Raw genomic sequence first — 20,288 nt, 5'->3', positions numbered from 1 at the left:
AAAATACTTTATCTACTTAAATAAACATTTGGACTTTCAAAATTGATGTTGCGATATTTAATTGTGTTGCAAAATGCAAAATAAAGAAACTAGTAGTAATATATAACCAAACCAAATAACAAGGGAAAAATGTGATCAAAAAATATTAAAAAAAAGAAAATTATGAGATGCTTGAAATTAAAAGATTGATTGAGAATTGCAATAGTTAAGAAAGTAAAAAAAAAAAAAAAAGGAAAAGAGAATAAGAATGTGAAAAAATAAAGATAGATTTGATTGTTGTCAAAAAGCAAAATACTATAAAGTTTTGAAAGTTGCTATAGTTAAGGAACTAAAAAAGAAAAAAAGGATAAGTGCATGAAAAAATAAAAATAATTGATTGTTACCAAAAATAAAATACTCAAATAAAACATTAAATTTGGCACGTAGCGAAAAGATAGGGAACTGATATCGAATTTTAGAAAGAGTTCAAATTATTCAAATTTTAGTGATTATAATATGTAAAAAGACCAAATAATAAGAATAGAAAAGGTGATTGGTAAAGAATAAAAAAAATTGAGATACTATGAAGTGACTGACAAAAAAGTTTAGAAAGGCATAATTAATACAAACGCATATACAATAAAAAAAATTAAATGATTGATTAAAAGTTCCTATAGTTACAGAAGTGAAAAAAGAGAAGAGGATAATTGGGTGAAAAATCAAACATAGAATTGATTGTTACCAAAACTAAAGTACTTAATAATGGTTCAAATAGAAAATTTGGCCACATGACAAAACGATGAAGTATTCATTTGACAGAAGGTTAGAGTAGCCAACTCATCAACATATCAAAATAGTAATTGAACAGCATCTTATTATAAAGTCAATTGAAACTTTCGAACTTACATTCGGAGCACCGGTTTTGAACTCTTTCTCCGCATCCTTCAAAAAAAAACTTTCTCCGCAAGATATTCTTTGACGGATCAATTTTAATCTTAAATTAACTCTGTCCCTCTTTATTATTCACAAGCAGCGAAAACAAAATGCTGAAGAACGCAATACATGAGTGGAGACGAACTTTCTTGCTTAATAAATCAGACACAAACATTAGATTAAGTCTTGACTGGGAACCGGGGAGAAAGGTCTGGTTTTTGTAAACATCCCCAAGAAAGTAACTGATGCAGTTCTTGCAGATTTAACATGAACGAAACCTCCTCATTAAGCTTCCCAAAAAAAAAAGTCTTGAATAAGAGAGAGAGAAATACACAAAAATCAGAATTCGAGGATGAGACGAGTGTATAATATACTTTGACACAAAATTACAGGACGGTAATCCATAAAGAAACAGAGGCGACAACGATTTATTTTTTGACTCCTTTGCGCGCTTATAAATTACTCCTGCGTCGATTAATTGGTTGCTTCCCCCGAAAGGCCTAGAGAGTATATAAGCAGCTTCCATCATCACTCCTTGCAGTGGGATCAAAGTTGTTAGCATTAGGGTCAGTGCATCCTTCAGGAACTGGAACACCCACTTGCTGAGCTGCTTTGCCTGAGTAGAAGAAGGGGAAAACAAAAAACAGGAAACCAATTTTTAGGAGAGCAATTTCTCCTACTACGTTTTCCAATTGCACATGATCATCACCTTTTGCATAAAGAAAAAGAAGCAAACCTCCTATCAAGGCCTGTAGCTAGGATCAAGAAAGCTAACCGTAGAAACTTCCACTCTCAACAGCATCCTCGTTGGCATCACCAAGAGCGGCCTCGTTCAAGTACTTGTCAGCCAATTGGACCCTCTTCACGTTCTCCTGCTCTTGGACGAGCATGTTGCCGTACTCGAGGAGTTTCTCCAAGGTCATGGCAGGCTTCTCGAACTGTGGAGGGCCTTCCCTTGAGTTCACGAGCTTTTTCCCAACTTTGTCCACTCCAACACCGGAAACCCACTTCCTCACTTCATCATCGTACACTCTTGCCCTCAATGCACCAAAGAAATCTGCACAACAGTCGTCCAATATCAGTTTTCAAACCGAAAATGAGATTAAGATGCCAGCCCTACCTAGTTTAATTAATGTATATCCAGTTCCCAACTCACCAATGGATTGACCAGGGAAAGTGTCGACAAGTTTGACAATTTCTTCCTGAGGAACATTGTCAGCTCGGAAAATACCGGTGCAGACACCAATACGATCGTCGCGGGTTGGTGCCCAGTAGAATTTCTCCATACGACCATCACGGATAAGGGGAGCATACAAGGTGGAGAAATCATTACCGGTGACAATGACGGGCACACGGGGGTTCTCTTCTTTGTTGTACATACCGGGGAGTTGGACACAGGTGGGGTTATCAGCAATGTTCATGAGGGTGGCGTTAACCATCTGGTTGTTAACAGTGTATTGTGTAGTTCCACCGAGACGACCAGCACCGGCATCAAGATCGTTGATGAAGAGACAGCACATTTTTCCCTTCCTGATAATGTCAGCTGCTTCTCTGTATCTTTGCCTGATAAGCTTGGCTGGCTCTCCTGCATTTCCGCTTTCCAGTTCTCCGGCACTCATCATGATAGGGCTGAAAAACCCAATCAATAATTAACCCCAGTAAGTCAAGACTCGTGTTTTTGTACTCAACTTATGAACCGACCTTCACATTTTTCTTGTGGAGAACTTGAACTATGAAAACAAGAACAACTATATAAAACTCACTTGATTCCCATCTTGGCAAAGACGAGCTCACACTGGAAAGATTTTCCTTGACCTTTGCCTCCCCAGACACCCAGGATGAGGGGGACCTATTCCACAATAAGGGGGAAACTATCAACTTTCCATGGCATGGCAATTACAGAGACTACTTAGGTGATGGATCTTGTTAAAAGATGGTTCAGTACTGAAGGAGGTATTTTAATAAAATCGATACTCACCAGTTAATTACGAATGTCCTTTGCGTACTAGTGTGGAGGTTAAAATTGTTTATTTAGAAAATATTTTATTTTTATTACACGTGGCTGCGTAAGGTAGTACAGTTCCACTTATCGGAGTCTGCGATTAGCCATTACTAATACTATGATGAGTACGGGTTACATACATAATGCTTCACATTAATACTATATGATATCAAGTACATTTACCTTGATGCCAGGCAAGGACATGTAGTTCTTGGTTATGTGAACAACGAGCTTGTCCATGAAGGCAGGAGCGATGTACAAACCGTCGATGGTGTTGTCCAAATTGTATCTGCCGCAGGCAGCAGCTCAGCATGATTAGTAAGTTAATACTTTGAATTCCAATCTCATAATAAGTGAGGATTAGTTTTAATAGTACTCTTACGTGCGAAGTCCCTGACTGAGGTATTCGTAAGAGCTGAGGACAGCATAGTGGGTTCCCGATCCCGAGGGGGCTTGGAAGAGAGAATCAACCATGCCCTTTCCTCTGGTGATGTCTTGTTGATCATCAGAGGTATCAGTGCTTAGGCCCTTCCATCTGTCCTTCTCGGTCTGCTTATCCTCGTCAATCTCAGTAGCCACGATTTTAAAGTTTCCCGGTGAAACCTTTGGGGCTGTGTAGGATGAGTTCACCTTCTTCAGGCTGCTGCCGAAGAAGGCTGAGCTAGGAACCGCAGCTCCAGCTCCAGAGCCATTCAAGTTGAGCTGTACGCATATCAACCAAATCCAAACCTTGTCAATCACTAGTAAAATACTACCAAAACCACGTATCAGTAGAAGGTTAAGCAGATCAAGAAACAAAAAGCAGCGTCACATGCGACTTCATTCCAATTGAGCTAGAACTGTAATCGATGGCTACTCTTGCTTCAACTAAAACCAGAACACTTCATCCTGATCCCATTTAAGTTTTTAACTTGTATCATTAATGGTTCCAATCCTGTCTTAGCACACAACTAGTCCTGAGACAAGTACACTTGTTTAAATAGAAGTACTTGCATGGAATCTGATCGTTGCCTTTCTTAAAATCAGTACCATCTTCAAGAGTAGATAGTTATACGAACTGGAGTGGATACTTTAATCCCCCAAAGTGTCTTCCAGGACAAAAGGTATTCAAGTTAGACATGAGTATTACTCAGGCAAGTACTTAGAAGACTAATTAAGTTTAATTATGTTAGAATAATCAAATTTCAAGCAATCAACCGGTATAAACACAGCGAACCATACATGTACTTAACTTGATGATTTTGAAATCCCAAAAGGTATTAGAGAGAAAAGGAAAAGATGAGGTACCGGGGCAAAGTTGACAGCTCCGATTGAGGAGACGGCGGCTGCCATTGTTATTTGTGATCCCACTGGCTGAGAAGGAGAGTGAGAGATGGAAAGTTTTGAAAGTGCAAAGTGAAGGGTGGGAGTGGAGGAGCCGGTGCTTATTAACGATATAACCAGCGAGGATAAAGGAGAGAGGGGAACTTATAGGCGTAATTGAGTGTACAGAAATTGAAGTCCAAAGGATTGGCTTTCGAATTCTTAACCGCCACACACTCAAGATTGCCTTCTCGCCACGTGGCAAGCCTACGCTTCCTGTTGAAATCCTCCTTAGAATCTTGAGGTTAGCACTTTAGATTTGCTCCTCTCCACTTAAAATTTGGTAATTTGATTGCCACAAAGCCAGCTATCTCTTCAGTCATAGACACAGATATATATACACATATATATATATATATATATATATATATGTCGCTCGTGCACCGAAGAATACTACTCGGAAGGAACAAAAGAAGAATTATTGGCTATTGATTCATTATATATAATTTTCCCCTTTGTTATCAAAAAAAAAAAATATATATATATACACACATATTTTTCCCCTTTAATTTAGTGCCATATACAGAGGGTGGTATCAGTAAAACTCAGAACAAAACACAAAATGCTAAAACTTGGTCAGGGCTAAATGGTACTTTTCAATTTCCCTATATATATTTTTTAATTCTTGCTCTGTCTTGATAATGTAATTTCCTGGTTAGAAATCGTAGAAGCAAATGATATTGTCCGGATTTGTAAGCTATGTGCTCCACACGGGTGCCCTTCTTGGAGCCTAAATCACATCTTTTTCTTTCTTAAACTTGAACGGGACAGCATAATATTTGATGGCTGAAACAAATTCTAAGAAAACGCAGAGGGTTTCTGATAAATTTATTTCAAAGAAGAGGACATTATTGTTTGGATAGGAACGAATAATGTAAATCAAAATAGTCAATAATGGTTAATTTACTTCTCGGGACAGGGAGAGTTTCTTTTTTTGTTTCCCAAAAAAAAGACTATCATTCAACTCGCAGCGCGCCCAATAGCAACCTTTTTTTTATTTAATTTATTAATGGAAAGACTTTCCAGCGGCAAAGTCAACCCAATTGGTTCAGGCTTGAAAGTTGGAAACCCTATTACAACCCATTTTGTGTTTGGGTTCGGTCCAATAAACTTAAACATAGCCCAATTTGTGAGATGCATTGGCCCTAAACATCAAATTTTGATCTGGCCCAATGGGCAGTATTACCAAGGCCCTATTCTACACTAAATTAACAGTTTCTTTTCCTAGGTTTTTGAAGCCGGTAAGGATATTAATTAGTAGATGGGGTCTCACAGGTTTCATTTCCTACAAGTTTGTCCTTCGGAGTAATCGAGTTGAAAATGGTGTGACAAAAGTTTAAATGTGATGCAATTAAGTTGGAAAATGATGTAACAATTTTGAAAATATTAATTTATCCCACCGTGGAGTAGAATGAAACTTGTGAGAGGTTCGGAATCCAATTAATTAGGTAAACGTGAAGTTGTTATTCCGACTAATGAGTCCTCTTTTTTTTTTTTCGACACAGAGGGATGTCCTCTCTTTTGCGACTTTCTCCTTTTAAGACACTCAATCTCTGGGGTTTAGGTTTGTTGAGTCAGTAAGAGTCAATTGACTTCTTGACAGAAAAAATTTCCCTTTAAATCCAAAAGGAAGAAGGAGGTAGTACATTCTTTCCGACGTTCATTACATCGAAACTCTTATTTACCAATGTTTACTTCATCGCGGCGTTTGAGTGTCTGTGTGAATTGCTAAGACCAAAAATTAATACTGTAACAGGGCGGTTAATGCCTCTACCCTCCATGGAAAACTGTACTCAGTTAATGTTGGAAAGTAATCAAAACAAGAAGTATACCATCAAGTGATCAGCTGGTTTGATTTATTCATGAAATTCGACGTGACAAAAGAATCTGACCTAAAACTGGCTTTTTCTTGTGCTTCTTCCTCCTTCAAATTGCATTTCCTCTGAGAGACTATCAATGTTTGCTCCAAACCCACCCCCCCCCCCCTCCCCCCAAACAAAAACAAAAAAAAAAAGCTTTTCCTCCAATATTTTTCTCGTCAGTGCCACGGACAAAAATAACCCAGCCCATGAATTTAATCTCGTTCCCCTTTTTCTCATTTTACCTAATGCTTCACTGACAGGCAATTGGATAAGATTCACGGGTAGAAGTACCCGTGTATGCGCCGTAAAATCAATAGTATAGAGAGTGCCAATAAAAATTCTCGACCCAAAAAGGAAACCAAAGAGAAAAAACTTTGTTTTTATGTGCATATAATAACACAATGACACAGATGTCTCTTTCCTCTTGTGGTTCCCTCCCACTTCATTAAACTTAATGTTTTAAAATCAGTCAGAAAGCCAGAAACAGATAAAGCTAAAGCTATGTTATGATGGGTAGAATAGAAACGATTATCAGTATTCTGGGTGAGCACGCTCTCTTGTTCTGCAATACACTGCTAGAGTCAAGGAACTATCAGTCCAGCTTTAATTCGTTCCCTCATCCAGTACTTATTAGGGGAAAAAGAACTTGCTATAAATGTATTTTTATGATCTCAGAGTGCTAATGTCGCCAGGTCTGCTTTTCAAATGTGACAACTTGTTCAAGAATGGACTCAAAGACAGAATGAGAGGCAGGAGTCTAGAAGACGGACAAGGGCGGCTAGCAAGCCTACCATAGCATACGGAATTGTGCATATGATGAACTCATGATAGGGAGAGACACTTACATCGTTAAACTCGAAAGTGGAAATGGCTCCTCTCCACCATCCCATGTTATACTTTTGTTCCTTCCATCCATCTTAGTACTCGTGCATTTATGCCAACTTTCCATTTAAAGACCCAAGAAAACTTTGCCTTTGAGAAGACTCCAAAAAAACATTTTATTTTATTTTTTAATGTGTTGATAACTCAAGGAAAATGACTTTAATCTTTCCTTTCAACTATCTTCTGTTTGGCTGTTTCTCTCTGTGTTCCACTTCCACCACAGAAGAGAGGAATGGATGAAGCTGTTTGCGGCTTTTGGGTGCGCTGGTAGATGAGTAGGTGGCCGTCATTCCAATGACCACCGACCCATGACACACATCGCTTGAGTGGCAAACAGCCAACCAAGGGAACCATTTACTAGCAATTAAAATACTATATATATATATATGCATGATGATGCAGAAAAACGAAATATCTACATGCGTCTAAAACGATTCCTCAATGAATCATGCAGGCCATATGAAATATATATAAGCTGAAAGGCTTGAGCCCAGAAAAAAGATAACAAATTAATACTGTCAGAATATCAGATTCGCTTGAGCGAGCTAAATTTGAGAAGGATTCTCAAGAAAAAGAATGAGGGAAAATATGATATGTCAGGCTAGGATGGACGAAAAGATTGGAGAAAAGTTCTTCACCTAGTTCATGATTAGTCTTCTACGACATAATACTCCAAAATCTTGTCCACCCTTTTTCTACTTTCGAGCAAGCATTGTCGAACCAAGTCATTATTGTAGAATAAAGGGGTTCTTGTACTTTGTCTGAGATACATTAGTATTAATTAGGACAACTAATTGGCAATCATTTCACACTTACAGAGGTTAAACATATAAATATGGCATCACACAGTCAAATTCTTCGAGATTAACTGGATAACCCACTTTAATTAAAGACACAGATCAGGAAAGTTTACCCAATTTGCGAATGAAAATGCTGGCCACAAAGGAGACCTAAAAGAAATTACTTTTCAGGTAAAGTCTGGAATGTCTCTCAGCCATAACCAAACAAACGTGTATAACCCTATTGGGCTGTGATTATAAAGCTTTCAGCTCACCCCTGCATCGAGTTAATCAAAACAATTTGAAAGCTGAAAAAAGAAAAAGAAAAAACAGATAGAAAAGCTTACGACAATGACGGGAATGGGCTCTTCTTGTGGAGCATGCAAGTTCTTGAGAAGAAGGTGCACAATAGAATGTGTGTATGCTCCTTATTTCGGTTACGAACAAGCAGCTAGTCATTTTGAAGCAGTGCATAGGGTGTTTGGAGCTAGCAACGTCTCCAAGTTATTGCTAAATCTTCCAGTTCAAAACCGCGCTGAAGCTGCTATAACCATATCCTATGAAGCCCTGGCCAGAATGCAGGATCCCATATATGGTTGTGTTGCTCACATCTTTGCGCTCGAACAGCAGGTTGTTGTACTTTTTATGCACATTCATTTTTTAGCTCGTACTGATTAATAGAGGCCAATAGATTAAACTTCTTTATGGATGGATACCTAAATTAATAAGATTTTACATTCATTCAGGTGGCCTGCCTGAAAGAGGAGATAGAAATGATTGAGACTCAAATGGCTAGTCTAGCAGTGGATGTCACGTCTAGCTGTGAAAGCTATAATGTCGCAGACTACTCAAATCCTGAGATAGCCTTTGGGTGTGATCAGTACATGAATCTAGAGAATTTCATAAATCAACAACAGATGGAACTGGACCCAATTACATACACAGAAGTTAAAGCTTGTGATGACAGCCAAATGATGGTACAGTTCCCTCCGGGAAATGGATGGGAGGATGCTATTTCCCAGCTCTCTTCTTCCAACTCGAACTTATCAGAGCCACTCATTCAGGAATTTACGCAAACTATTTACGAGCAATGCCTATGGCCAGAGTATTGCAGCACCTTAAACTGACGCCCCGTGTCACGTTAAATTAAATAGTAGAGCCCTCCTCCTACCATGACACAATTTTGGGCCTAACCGTACGGCCTACAGTCCTACTGCGACTCTCTCGGGTGAACCTCAATAATCAACGTATATGCATTTTATATGGAAACTCTCATGAATTATAATTCAAGAATCTAGAATCTTTGTACACAAAATTTTGCCACACACGATCACACCACCCCTTTGGATATGTAATCATCCTATTATGATTTTGATTTCTACTTGTGAAAAGATCTATATTCCATGGCAAATTTCTCTTCAATGTTGCTTTCAAGTTTTTGATGGTGAATAAATTCTCAATTGGGGGCCAGTTATGGTCAAATCTGTAGCATTTAAGGCAAAGGACTGTAAAGCACTCATGATAAAAGAGGGCAAGGAGAAGCGTAGAATAGATTGTGTTGTCAAGAACACGCCTTTAGATCCGAGTTGTTTGCTTTGTATAGTCCCAAATTTTTGGGTTAGGATTTCGTTCAAAGTCCAATGAGTGCTTGCTTGCTAAAAATATTTCCAAAATTTGGTGATGGAGTGGTGGGAAAGAAGGACAATTACACAGCTTACCATTTTTTGATGTCCGAAGCCCAAAAGGTTGCAAAGGGAATGATTAGTTGTTTTCGACAAGGTGATTTTTACCTTTGCCTAATTCCATCATTTTTTATAATCTCGATCCTCCCTTTTGCCTTTTCCCAAGCTAACAATTTTGACCATTTTATTTTAGATATAAAACCAAACAATAAATATCGACTATATGTTTAAAAAAGGGGGGGGGGGGGGAAGTTGGCGACTTCTTTATGGTAGATTATTTGGGATAATATATTAAAAAAATAAATACAGTAACACTTTTTTGATGTGATGTATGTGAGACAAAAATGTGATTATAAAATATATTAATGATGCAAATAAATAAAATATTACAAAGAATCTACCATCCAAACAAATGTTTAAGGACCTTTCATCTTGCTTACTCATCCAACGCTCTGTCGTGGCAATTGGAAGAAAGGAAAACTGTTGAGATTTTCAGCGACAAATAATTGAAATGGCTTCTTCGATCACGCAAATGGCTTTCCATGACCATAGTTCTATAACCACGGTGACAGCAACGTTATCTTGAGCCACTGCAATGGCTGCTGGAGATAATAGCCAATAGCCGACCATCACCGATGACAAAGTCTTCATAACTGATGAGGAGTTGAACTAATTTGCACCAATACAATCACCGATTTCAAATGGTAGATAGGGATATTGAGCCTAATTCAACATTTGACCTATTGTTAGGTCAGAATAGAGAAGACGGAGGACATAGAGAAGCCACAACCACCTCTCATCTACCGTGGCTAGAAACAAAGGTACCAAACCAAGAACATGCATCTAGCGTCTTGGCTTTCTATCTCTCCCTTTCAAGAAACTATCCACGACTAATTACGACATCTTTGGTGCTTACGCCACAGAGAAATTGCATCTGCAAATGATGACTGTCGCCATTTTCCTTTTCTTTTGGCTATCTTTGGTGCGGTCTTCGGAGCTAGCAATTCATGTTAAGCCAGCGCACACGGACAAAAAGAGCCTGGTCCCCGAATGGAATCATACGCTGTGCCCTACAATGTTGTTCAACCTACAAAAATGATCTAAAATATTTGTCAAAGTAGGGGTTAACCGATCCAGTCCGGCAGCATAAACCTCCGACAAGGGAAAGTGTGAATTCTACGAGCATGCAATCCAGCATGGATCCTAAACTGGTTAGATCACACATATGACAACATGTTAATGGGTCCATGCAGACATTTAACCACTAGCTAACATCTTGAAATCATGGCCATTAGAGATTATGAAAATGAAATGTTTACCAGCAAGAATTAGATCAAGAAAACCCTAGACTTGATGATGCAACGCAGTTGGTGACACTGAATATCAAAACTTTTAGATACAATGCACGAGCAAAATCATTTTATAGCAGCTTACAAATTACTGTCCCTACAAAACATGCAACACCCCGTGAAGAAAAGAAAAGGTCATAGAGCACCTGAAGTATATAAGCCTGAAATGTGTGAATACATTTTCTTCTTTTAACACTAGGAAAAAGGAATATAAGCATATTCCAACAGACACATCTAAGCTTGCCTGGAAAATTGAGTGGCAGACCACGGTTCTCAGCAGTTCTGAAACAGGAAACTCAATCAAGATTAACTAAAAAATCTATCTTGCTGCTGATATCCCACTTCATATTTTTATGTTCTGCTAATTGATTCAGATATTTTAATGACGTTCTGAGAAGTTCACAGCAGCAACAGTTTCACGGACACAGAAAAATCAGTGTTCAACCTAAACAAATTATGGATGAAACAGTAGGAGAAATTCAAAGATAGGATGCTCATGCCAATTCGAGTTTTCCCTCAAAGTAAATCCTGCGGAACAGATAAGGTAAACAATAAGCTGAAGAGAATCTAGCATGCATTCTAAGAGAAAACAAGCTGTCTCTTTAATCTTCTCTTTTTCCTTTTCTTTCTCTTTTTCTTTCAAGTCTCATCTTATTAACTCTAGACAAAATGTAATACATACTCAGAATCAGAAGTTCCCAGTCATTTTAGAGGAATAAGGAGAATCATTGATGAAAATTTACACTTTCTAAAAGAAAATTTACATGGATAACCAACTATTAGATAGTTTTTATATGCCACTAAATACCAACAGAGGAATCTTAATACCATGCCCCCGAATAGCATCCATGCGTACAAGCTGTAAACACAAGTTTCCCGATCCAAACTCCAAGCAGCTTTGCTTTGTACTTTAGACTGTATCAAATCAAAGAACATGCAAGTTGATCACAAAATTTATTTGCACAAGGCACAATATTTGACCACCCCCCAGACAAACACACAAAAAATAAAAATAATTCTGGAATTTTAACCTTCAAAAGGTTTTCTAGAGCAGTAACTAGGGCTGATTACTCGTAAAGTGTCATTAGCGCTGATTACTTGTAAAGAGCCACCATTTTGCTCACCTTATAAGCCAAAAGTTTCCAAGTAATCTGAAGTATTGGTTCTTTGTTTGCATAAAGCCATAAGAGAACGTATATCTAAATCTGGTCACTTTGGTACTTTATCTGCTACACTAGAGGGCTGGAGGACATAAAAAACTGCTAAGACAAAAATATTTTATACATAGCTAAAAAATTTCCCTGTCTATACTTCTATGTGGCATGGATAGTAATTACCACACTTTCTGTGAACCTATACAGATGATGGTTGTGACTCCTCTCTATCAAGTTTTTTTTTTTTTTTTCCTTTTCTCCTTTTTGGGGTCTTGGTACGGGCATAAATCACGTGAATTGAATAATATGTGTCCTTTGGGCTAATGACCACCACCAATGCATTAAAGCTTGGTGGGGTGGGTCTCCTATCAATTTGCCACATTAAAGTGGTTCTGCTCAAAAAATCCAAGCGGATGCATAGTGCACCCGTCTGATTCAATGGTGGTTCACTCCTCTCTGGATTACCCTGGGACCTCTTCAGATCCTCCCCTTCCCCCCTAGTGTAGGATAATCTATCGTATCAACAAAAAAATATATATATATATGTCTCCTTTAAAGTATTATTAGAAAAGAAGCATCATGATTAGGGTTGTAAATGAGTCGAGTTTTAATCTAATTGAGTCAAGTTCGACTCAAATTTACCAAGATCGAACTCGAATTGATGACATTTCAATGTAAAACTCGAGTTTGACCTTAAATTCAAGTCTAGTTGAGCTCAAGTTCGAGCCTGCTCAAGTTTTAAAAAATAAAAAAATAATAATAATTTTTAAAAATGAATAAAATAATTATTTTTCTTAATAAATAATAAAATATTAGAGATATACATGTAATTTCATTATTAAAATAATATATATGTATTCGAGCCAGCTCACGAGTCGACAAGCTAAGTTTCTCTATGCTTGGCTCGAGTTCGATGACTTGGTCGACTCGAATTTGACTTGAACTCAATGTTGACTAAGTTCAAGTCGCTTTAACCGAGCCGGCTTGTGAACAACTTGATTCGATTGTAGAGTAGTCATGACGTCAAGAATGACACACATGCTATCACTATTAAGATGGGAGGAAACTCAATGAAATAGGAGGACACAGCAACCAATGAAATATTGCAACCTAGATAAGACGAAATGTTGCTAAGAACGTGACCTCTTTCAAACTTATTTGCTGCCCAGACACAAACATATAAAGAAGGGTCCAAGAATTATGTATTTGTGGATAAGGGGTATGCTAATACACTAAACATGCTCAGAATGTACTCTAAGACATGCATATGCTAGTGAGTGCGTGCACATATATTCAAACACATACATATATGTAATGTGCAACCTGCATGGTATGCCCTCCTTCACGCATCTCCTATTCAACAGAGTACACACAAACAAAGAAAACTGTCTGTTCATGCCAACAAGTATGCTGCAGCATTGATGTATAGACTTTGCAAGAAAAAAATAGTACCTAAAGTTCATGTCCGTGAATAATTGACTTTTATCTGAAATGAGTTATATTTTAGTTGATTATGTTATGATTTTCTCCCTATACAAAGAGGAGTACATTGTGATATTAAATCACATGGTGAATTATTACGTATTAGACAAGAGATACTAGACACTTAGCACTATAGGTGTCAAGCAAGTATTTATCAAGTTGAGAGTCAATGTTAACAACATTGGGAAAGTTACGCTTCAAGTTTAAGAATGTTGGTGCTTCATTTGGATATATGAGATCCATAAGCCAGCACTGAGTTCAACATAGGTGAACCATATGATTAGGAAGAACACTAGGAAAGAAGCCACCAAAGCATACACTTCCATGAACAACTATTTTGTATTCCAGCATCCTAGAAGCTACAATCATCTCTATACATAAACCTCAATTTAAAAAAAAAAAAAAAAAAAATGTCCTCCTCCCCATCTTTTGCACCAAGCATACAACAATCATTTTCAACCTCAAGTCAGCAATTGCTAGCTCAATGGAAGCATAGACTTTGAGTTTATGCAAGAGAAGACAACCTTGATCCTACTACTAAGCGGATTACATAGACATATTCCACTACTGCAGCAAAATCAAAATGTTTCCTATTCTTTGTACCCAACACTTTAATTGCTAATACTAATTAGCCAAGCTCAACTCCTTTTTTTACCCCTTTTGCCACTGTGGATTCGTATTATATGGAATTTTATCATTTGATGGTCTAAGTTTTTGTTTTCGAAAGTTAATGGAAAACCAAGAACAAGTAGACATATAATCTGCACTAGGTTAAAGCTAGACGGACGTGTATGAAGCGTCTGAATTGCAATTGTGGTTGCTTACCTAAAAATGGAAAAAAGAAGAAATGGCAAGATGATGTATAAGAACTATTACACTATTAGATTGTTTGCTGTGTGAGAACAAATAAAGGAACATTTTAACCTAATTTACTCCACTCCCCCCTCAACCCCCCCCCCTAGCACTCACAACAACAAAAAATTAAAAGAGAAACCCATGCACACAATTAATGAACACTTGTAGCCAACCATATTTCATGTAATAAACGCACATAATTATAGGGCTAATTGGTTGTAATTGAGAAACCACCCATTCTAAACGAGTGCACAAACACACTCAATAGCACTGGCAAATTAACTCACACACTAACTAGACAAACTTGTTTATGAGGTTTTTGACATATCAAAGAAAATTGTCAAACACAATACTCCAACATTTGTTTCTTAATATCATCCTTGATAAACATGGTACATGAACATGAGTTAATTGCTTGGAATAGTTAACAGGTCCTAAAATTTTCCCATTTAGTGATGCTCAATTTGGAGATGGTAGAGATGAAATCAAACAAAATTTCTGAACCAAGTTGACAGCAAAAAAAAAAAAAAATTAAGATCAATACTAAGCTCAATTATGTTAAAGCATGCAACCTAAAAGGAACCACCTTTTCCAGCCAATTGAGTTGAGAAATGACAGATTCATGAAGAATGCAGATGAACTAAACCATCTCTCTCTCTCTCACACACACACGGTGACAAACACAGTAAAGTTACAATAAAGTTATCAAGCATTCAACTACACCAGCTATTTTATTGAAGAAATCATTGTTTTTATTAAAAGATTCGAATTAAAGAAGAGCAGTACTTCTTCGAAGTACTTGTGAAAGATGAGTAACCTACTTACGTTACCATATTTCATGGACAACATTTCTATGCCAGCATCTCCACCACCTGTCTAACCCCTGAATAAGCCATTCACTAAAGGAAAAGATGAATTAAATAGTTATTGCTCAAAGAAGAGAATGGAACTTATAAAAACAAAAGTTACATTCATTAAATACAAAAGCATCCATCAACCTAAATATCCAATTGGAAAATGCGATTCACAAGGAATACAAAAGGGTCAAGTAAAAACTAACCTTGCTACTACTTCCTAAGTTTACGAGACCTAGAGCTCGAGAACAAACAAGTGACTAGTAAGTATAGTTCATCTACCACTTTTCATTTGACCTTAATAAGATGGTGGGGGGCGAGGAGGAGGAGTAGTCCAAAAGACCTCGTGACCCATTTGGCCATTGGGAAGCATATTAGGTGGTAGATTGAATAAAGGCATAGAGGATGCAGGATCAGCCATACCATGAGATTGAGAAGCTGAAGAAGCACCAGTGATAGTTCCAGTATTAACTACTGATGCTGCCTGCAATTGAATCCCTTCACCGGCTGGTTCCTCCTCCAGAGGTAACCTCTCATAAGTTGCATTTGTAAACGTTGCAGCTATAACCATTACCGGCCCAGATGCCATCAAGGGACCAACAACTGTTCCACCAACAACTTGCCCTTGACCGCCCGCTAAGTACACTGTCAAACCAGTAGCTCCAGGAGGGGAAGGAGCAGGCAAGAATGCACCTGATAAAGACAATATCTCGAATCTCCCGTGAAGGGTTATCACCCCACCAGGTGCAGCCGGTTGCCGCAGAGTCACATTCGTCACAATACCACTTCCACTCAAAACCGAGACGCCCCGATGGCGCCGTTGGGCATAGGCAGCAATGCACTCAGCAACATCATTCCCACTGCTTATTTCCAACACATGGCTTCGGAGAGCATTAGGACTTTCTTTTGTTATCACAATGGGCGGCTTTGGCTTGTTTTTCGAGCCGGGTGGTCTGCCTCTAGGTCGCCTTCCAGAACTTCCACCGCCGCTACCCGGCTCAGAGATTTCAAGTGCTCCGGGATTTTCCTCAGCTTCGGGCTCATTTTCCCGGCTATCTTCTTCATCAGGGTTATTGTTGCTTCCGCTGCTGTTAGTGGCAGTGGTATTGGTGGTGGTGGTGGTGGTTGTTGTAGTGTTATCCAAGAAGTCTTGGTCTCTCCTTTGCTGTCCAAGCCTGTTTAGCCCAGCAGCATTCTCATCTTCTGCAGTAGCACTGTTTCTTAGGTGAAGAGAAGGAGATGGAGTCGATGGTGATACTAACGGATTCATAGCCACGTTTCCAGCCCACCACCTGTTCGCCATGCTTCGTTCTTCAGGGAGAAAGATTTTCTAACTATTCAAGAATGTGGTCGGAGCCCAAGATAACGCTTTTTTCTTTATCAAGAAACGGAACTGAGCTAAGCTAGCTGCTAACACTTGCTTGACCTTCTTGTTCTCTTCCACAATGTATCAACAAACAAACAGCCAAAATTGCTTTTTGGATTGGCCGCATCCGTTACATTGGTCTACTAGTGGAAATGAAAAATAGCAAATAGCAAATGGTTTCTTCTTTGCCTTGCTTTTTTTTTTTTTTTGGATGTGCAAATACGAGATCTAATAAATACACCCCTAAATCCAACAGAGAAACTCCAAAAGCGTATGTTGGACCAAACTTCTTGTACCCAAAAACGGAAAATCACCCGGCCCCAACCAACCACAACCAGCTACCCAATACTATTTTGCCTTCTTCCTCAATTCTCAGTTCTCACCCTCACTCAATACCTCTCTTTCTTTGCTTCGCTTTCTAGGATAAACCCTATCCAACAATATCTTAACCTCAACTCTCAATTCCAATAGGAAAACCCAGATCTGCCGTAGCTTCTCACAAAATACCCACAAAGCCCAGCTGCCAAAAACTCAAGAACGCAAGCGGAGATCTAAACAAAAGAGGAATTTGTTGCCTCCACCGGCAGCTCAAGAATAGACTGTGAAAGTGTCAAACACTTAGCATTAAGCTACAGTTTAAAAAGTTGAAAGAAACCACGCACCTAGAATAGATTAACAGTATAAGTACTGAACTAATAAGTAGTATATGGTGTTTGGGTGTGTACATGGTACTGAGCGCTAGCAACTTTTGCTTCTGAATTCTGAGTTGTTCTGAAGAAGAGCTGAAAGAGAGAAAGAAAGCAAGAAAGAAGGGAAGAGTCTTAGGAATTAGGAGCACCTCAGTTGGCACGTACGTTAGGCTTAGGTTTTTGGTACTGAGGTTACCTTTCCCTTTCCTAAGCTTTCCTTAGCTGTTATGACTAATAATGTGGTACTGGTAGTACTAGAAGTACTAGTAAAGGTTTGGTATCTATCTGGGTCGGTCTATCTGATCTGATGATGCTTGAGGGGGTTAGCTTCTTCTGCTGCCTTGCTCCCGTTCTGCCCCGTGGTTGTACCTGTTTGCAGAGAGTGATGCTGGTGCGTTAAGCGGCTGAATACCGTATTGGGACTCGTATAAGTAGCTTGACAAATATCACTCTCTCTGTTGTACAATACTACCCGTTTCCGGCCTCCTCTCTAATAGTAGTATCTTAAATACTCTATCCACACCCCACCGCACCTCACCCTTTTTTGGCGGTTTTGCAGTGAGTGGTTTTCTTGCTGTCCCCTCCGCAATAAACGGTTTTTGGACCGTCAAGTTTGACGAGGGCTCAAGTTCCAATTCCCTGCGCTCGGTTCTAACGCAGGCTCTTTGACCGTAAATTACAAATTTGCACCACCCCCGAATATTACCGAATTATCACTTTGTCAGTTGAAAATTTGGGATTTCACTCAATTGTTATGTTATTTTTGGATTCTTATTTTTAAGAGTTTTTTTTAGAAAAAATGTAATATAGAGATTTAATGTATGTGAGGTAAAAAGTTGATTAAAAAATTGTGTTTACGAAGAAAATGTAAAAAAAAAAAAAATTTTGTGAAAAACCACAATTCAAAATAATATCAAAAATCTCATTTGAGCTTTCTCCTAATATTACTTGACACTCCTAAAATTTTAAAAACATCACTTATCTCCCCTCGAAATTGTAAAAAGTCTATATTAACCCTTATTTGATACATAATTCACATATCCAATAAATATATCTCAAAATTAAAAAATTAAATAAAAGTCACTTTCTTTTCTTTTTTTTTCTCCAACATTCTCTCCTACTCATTTTTTGGATGACTATGCAATATATTATTGATAAATTATAATAATTTGATATTTGTTTATTTTTTATTTTTATGATTGTGATAGAGTAAGATATGATTTATTTGCTTATTTTGAGTTGATTATTATAATTATTGGTACAATTTAAATGTTTGGACATTGGTTCAGAAGAAGTTGGAAAAAATATAAATGTTTATAAGAATTTGATTTTGAGCATATAGAGTTAAATTAGCACAAGTATACTTCTTTACAAATATCTTTTTATTTTTCATATTTATATTTTCATGGGTTATAGTATTGTGATGCGATACCGTTAGGAGATTATTTTTTAAGTGATAGCTTTCTTGAATTAAACAAAGTGGTTTAGGAATATTTTTATTTAGCAAGTAAATGGGTAGTTTAGAGTTTTTAAATATTAGTGTAACAAAAGTAAGAGAAATAAATGATATTTTTAAAATTTTAAAAGTACTAAATGATATTAAGAGAAATCTCAATGGAGGTTTCTAATATTATCCCATTTATTTGATGGCATTGTATAAAGATAATGTGGATGTGGATTGCAATTTATATTCTCTTCGGAACCTCATGATCACCTCGATGTGTATATATATATACACACACACATACAAGACATCTAAAGTTTGACCTTGTTTTCAATATTTTTTTAATTGATGGGTATTATTTTTAATTAAGGACGTAAATCTTACTTTCTAATTTTAACGAAGTGCAAATTGCACTTAAGTTATAGTGTACTAACTTAACATGCACCACGATAATAATAAGTGTGTTTGGATCATGATCACCTCGATGTGTGTATATATACACACACGTTCAAGACATCTAAAGTTCGACCTTGTTTTCAATATTTTTTTAATTGATGGTATTATTTTTAATTATGGACATAAATCTTTCCTTCTAATTTTAACTTAGTGCACTTAAGTTATAGCGTTCTAACTTAATAATAAGTGTGTTTGGACAGGAGATAAAAGCATTTGATGTCGAAATGAATGCTAGTAAATACTAAAAAAAAAATCTTAATTACAAGCTTCGAAAAGCTATACACAACACCGGAAGGTTGTGAATAAACAATTGAGTTTCATTAAATACGGTTTCTTTTCGATTGAGTGATTTGTAGCTTCATTCCGAGTAGATTATTTTCACGACATCTAGATTAAGACGAAAAATAGAAAATGACATCAATTCTATTTGTGAGAAAGGAGATTATTTGAAACAACACTATAGTACTTTTTATTATATGATATATGTAAGATAAAAAAGTGTTTAAAAATATAAAAAAATATTTAAAAAATTAATACATATGATGCAGGCAAAAAAAAAAATTTACAAATGAAATGATATCCAAACTATATGATTGTAAAAAATTGATAGGTAGTACATATCCATTACTCCAACCGAACCACAAAAAAATTGTTCCTTGATCTAACGCGAAAAAGTTAACAACTCACTAGTCTATCACAAAACTTGACACTGTAGTCCAGCACTAAGAAGAGTAAATAATTCACCGGTTCATCACTCAGATAGTCTTTTACCTTATTGGTCCTTTTCATCACTCAGAAAAGGACTTAGGTAGGATTGAATTGATTGGAGGACACAGCCACTTAAGGAGCGCTTAGAGTCAAATGGTTGGATTTGGAGTCTTCTTGAACCAAAAAATAAAAATAATAAATGTATTTCTTCTTTAGCAAAAAAGGTTCAAGAAACATTTAAATCCCCCTTCCTTTCTTCCTTTCCCCTCTGTTTTCTAAAGCAAGGGCTCCTGTTATTATTATTATTATCCAAATAATTTACAGGTTAGAAGGAATTTTCAAATTGGAACGAAGGTTTGACCAGACACGTCAACGTCAGTCTTTCCGGGAGACAGGTGGCATAATATGATTGGGTTTTCTTTGGTTGCAGAACAATGGGAGAAGAGCAGC

The 20,288-nt window shown here is 37.4% G+C and overlaps 3 protein-coding genes across 8 annotated transcripts; 1 reads left to right on the top strand and 2 right to left on the bottom strand.

Annotated features, from left to right (window-relative positions):
• Positions 1–1,257: 1,257 nt before the first annotated feature.
• On the bottom strand, positions 1,258–4,360 carry LOC113730456 (ribulose bisphosphate carboxylase/oxygenase activase, chloroplastic). Of its 2 annotated transcripts, none has more exons than XM_027255148.2 (7): positions 4,202–4,360; positions 3,297–3,616; positions 3,098–3,203; positions 2,676–2,761; positions 2,069–2,541; positions 1,649–1,969; positions 1,258–1,528 (listed from the first exon to the last, which is right to left on the bottom strand). In XM_027255148.2, exons 1-6 carry the CDS (start codon positions 4,244–4,246, stop codon positions 1,683–1,685), a joined length of 1,317 nt encoding a protein of 438 aa, XP_027110949.1. In that variant the 5' UTR covers positions 4,247–4,360; the 3' UTR covers positions 1,258–1,528; positions 1,649–1,682. The 2 variants fall into 2 exon arrangements, with proteins under 2 accessions (XP_027110949.1, XP_027110948.1); XM_027255147.2 differs by having other exon boundaries at positions 1,688–1,969.
• A 3,790-nt stretch (positions 4,361–8,150) lies between these two features.
• On the top strand, positions 8,151–8,926 carry LOC113729531 (LOB domain-containing protein 33-like). Its single transcript, XM_027253821.2, has 2 exons — positions 8,151–8,429; positions 8,546–8,926. Exons 1-2 carry the CDS (start codon positions 8,151–8,153, stop codon positions 8,924–8,926), a joined length of 660 nt encoding a protein of 219 aa, XP_027109622.2.
• An 889-nt stretch (positions 8,927–9,815) lies between these two features.
• On the bottom strand, positions 9,816–17,825 carry LOC113730455 (AT-hook motif nuclear-localized protein 15-like). 5 transcript variants are annotated; one of them, XR_003458342.2, is made up of 3 exons: positions 15,599–17,825; positions 15,147–15,220; positions 9,816–11,745 (listed from the first exon to the last, which is right to left on the bottom strand). XR_003458342.2 is itself a non-coding variant. In XM_027255145.2 (2 exons), exons 1-2 carry the CDS (start codon positions 16,476–16,478, stop codon positions 11,741–11,743), a joined length of 885 nt encoding a protein of 294 aa, XP_027110946.2. In that variant the 5' UTR covers positions 16,479–17,824; the 3' UTR covers positions 9,816–11,740. The 5 variants fall into 5 exon arrangements, 3 of the variants coding, with proteins under 3 accessions (XP_027110946.2, XP_027110947.2, XP_071934589.1); XR_003458343.2 differs by having other exon boundaries at positions 9,816–10,568; XM_027255145.2 differs by lacking the exon at positions 15,147–15,220 and having other exon boundaries at positions 15,599–17,824.
• Between the last annotated feature and the right edge of the window lie 2,463 nt (positions 17,826–20,288).

Source organism: Coffea arabica, chromosome 2e (genome assembly GCF_036785885.1).
Source record: "Coffea arabica cultivar ET-39 chromosome 2e, Coffea Arabica ET-39 HiFi, whole genome shotgun sequence".
Lineage (NCBI taxonomy): Eukaryota > Viridiplantae > Streptophyta > Magnoliopsida > Gentianales > Rubiaceae > Coffea > Coffea arabica.
Note: the sequence above shows the minus strand (reverse complement) of the source record. Positions and strands in the feature narration are given on the sequence as shown.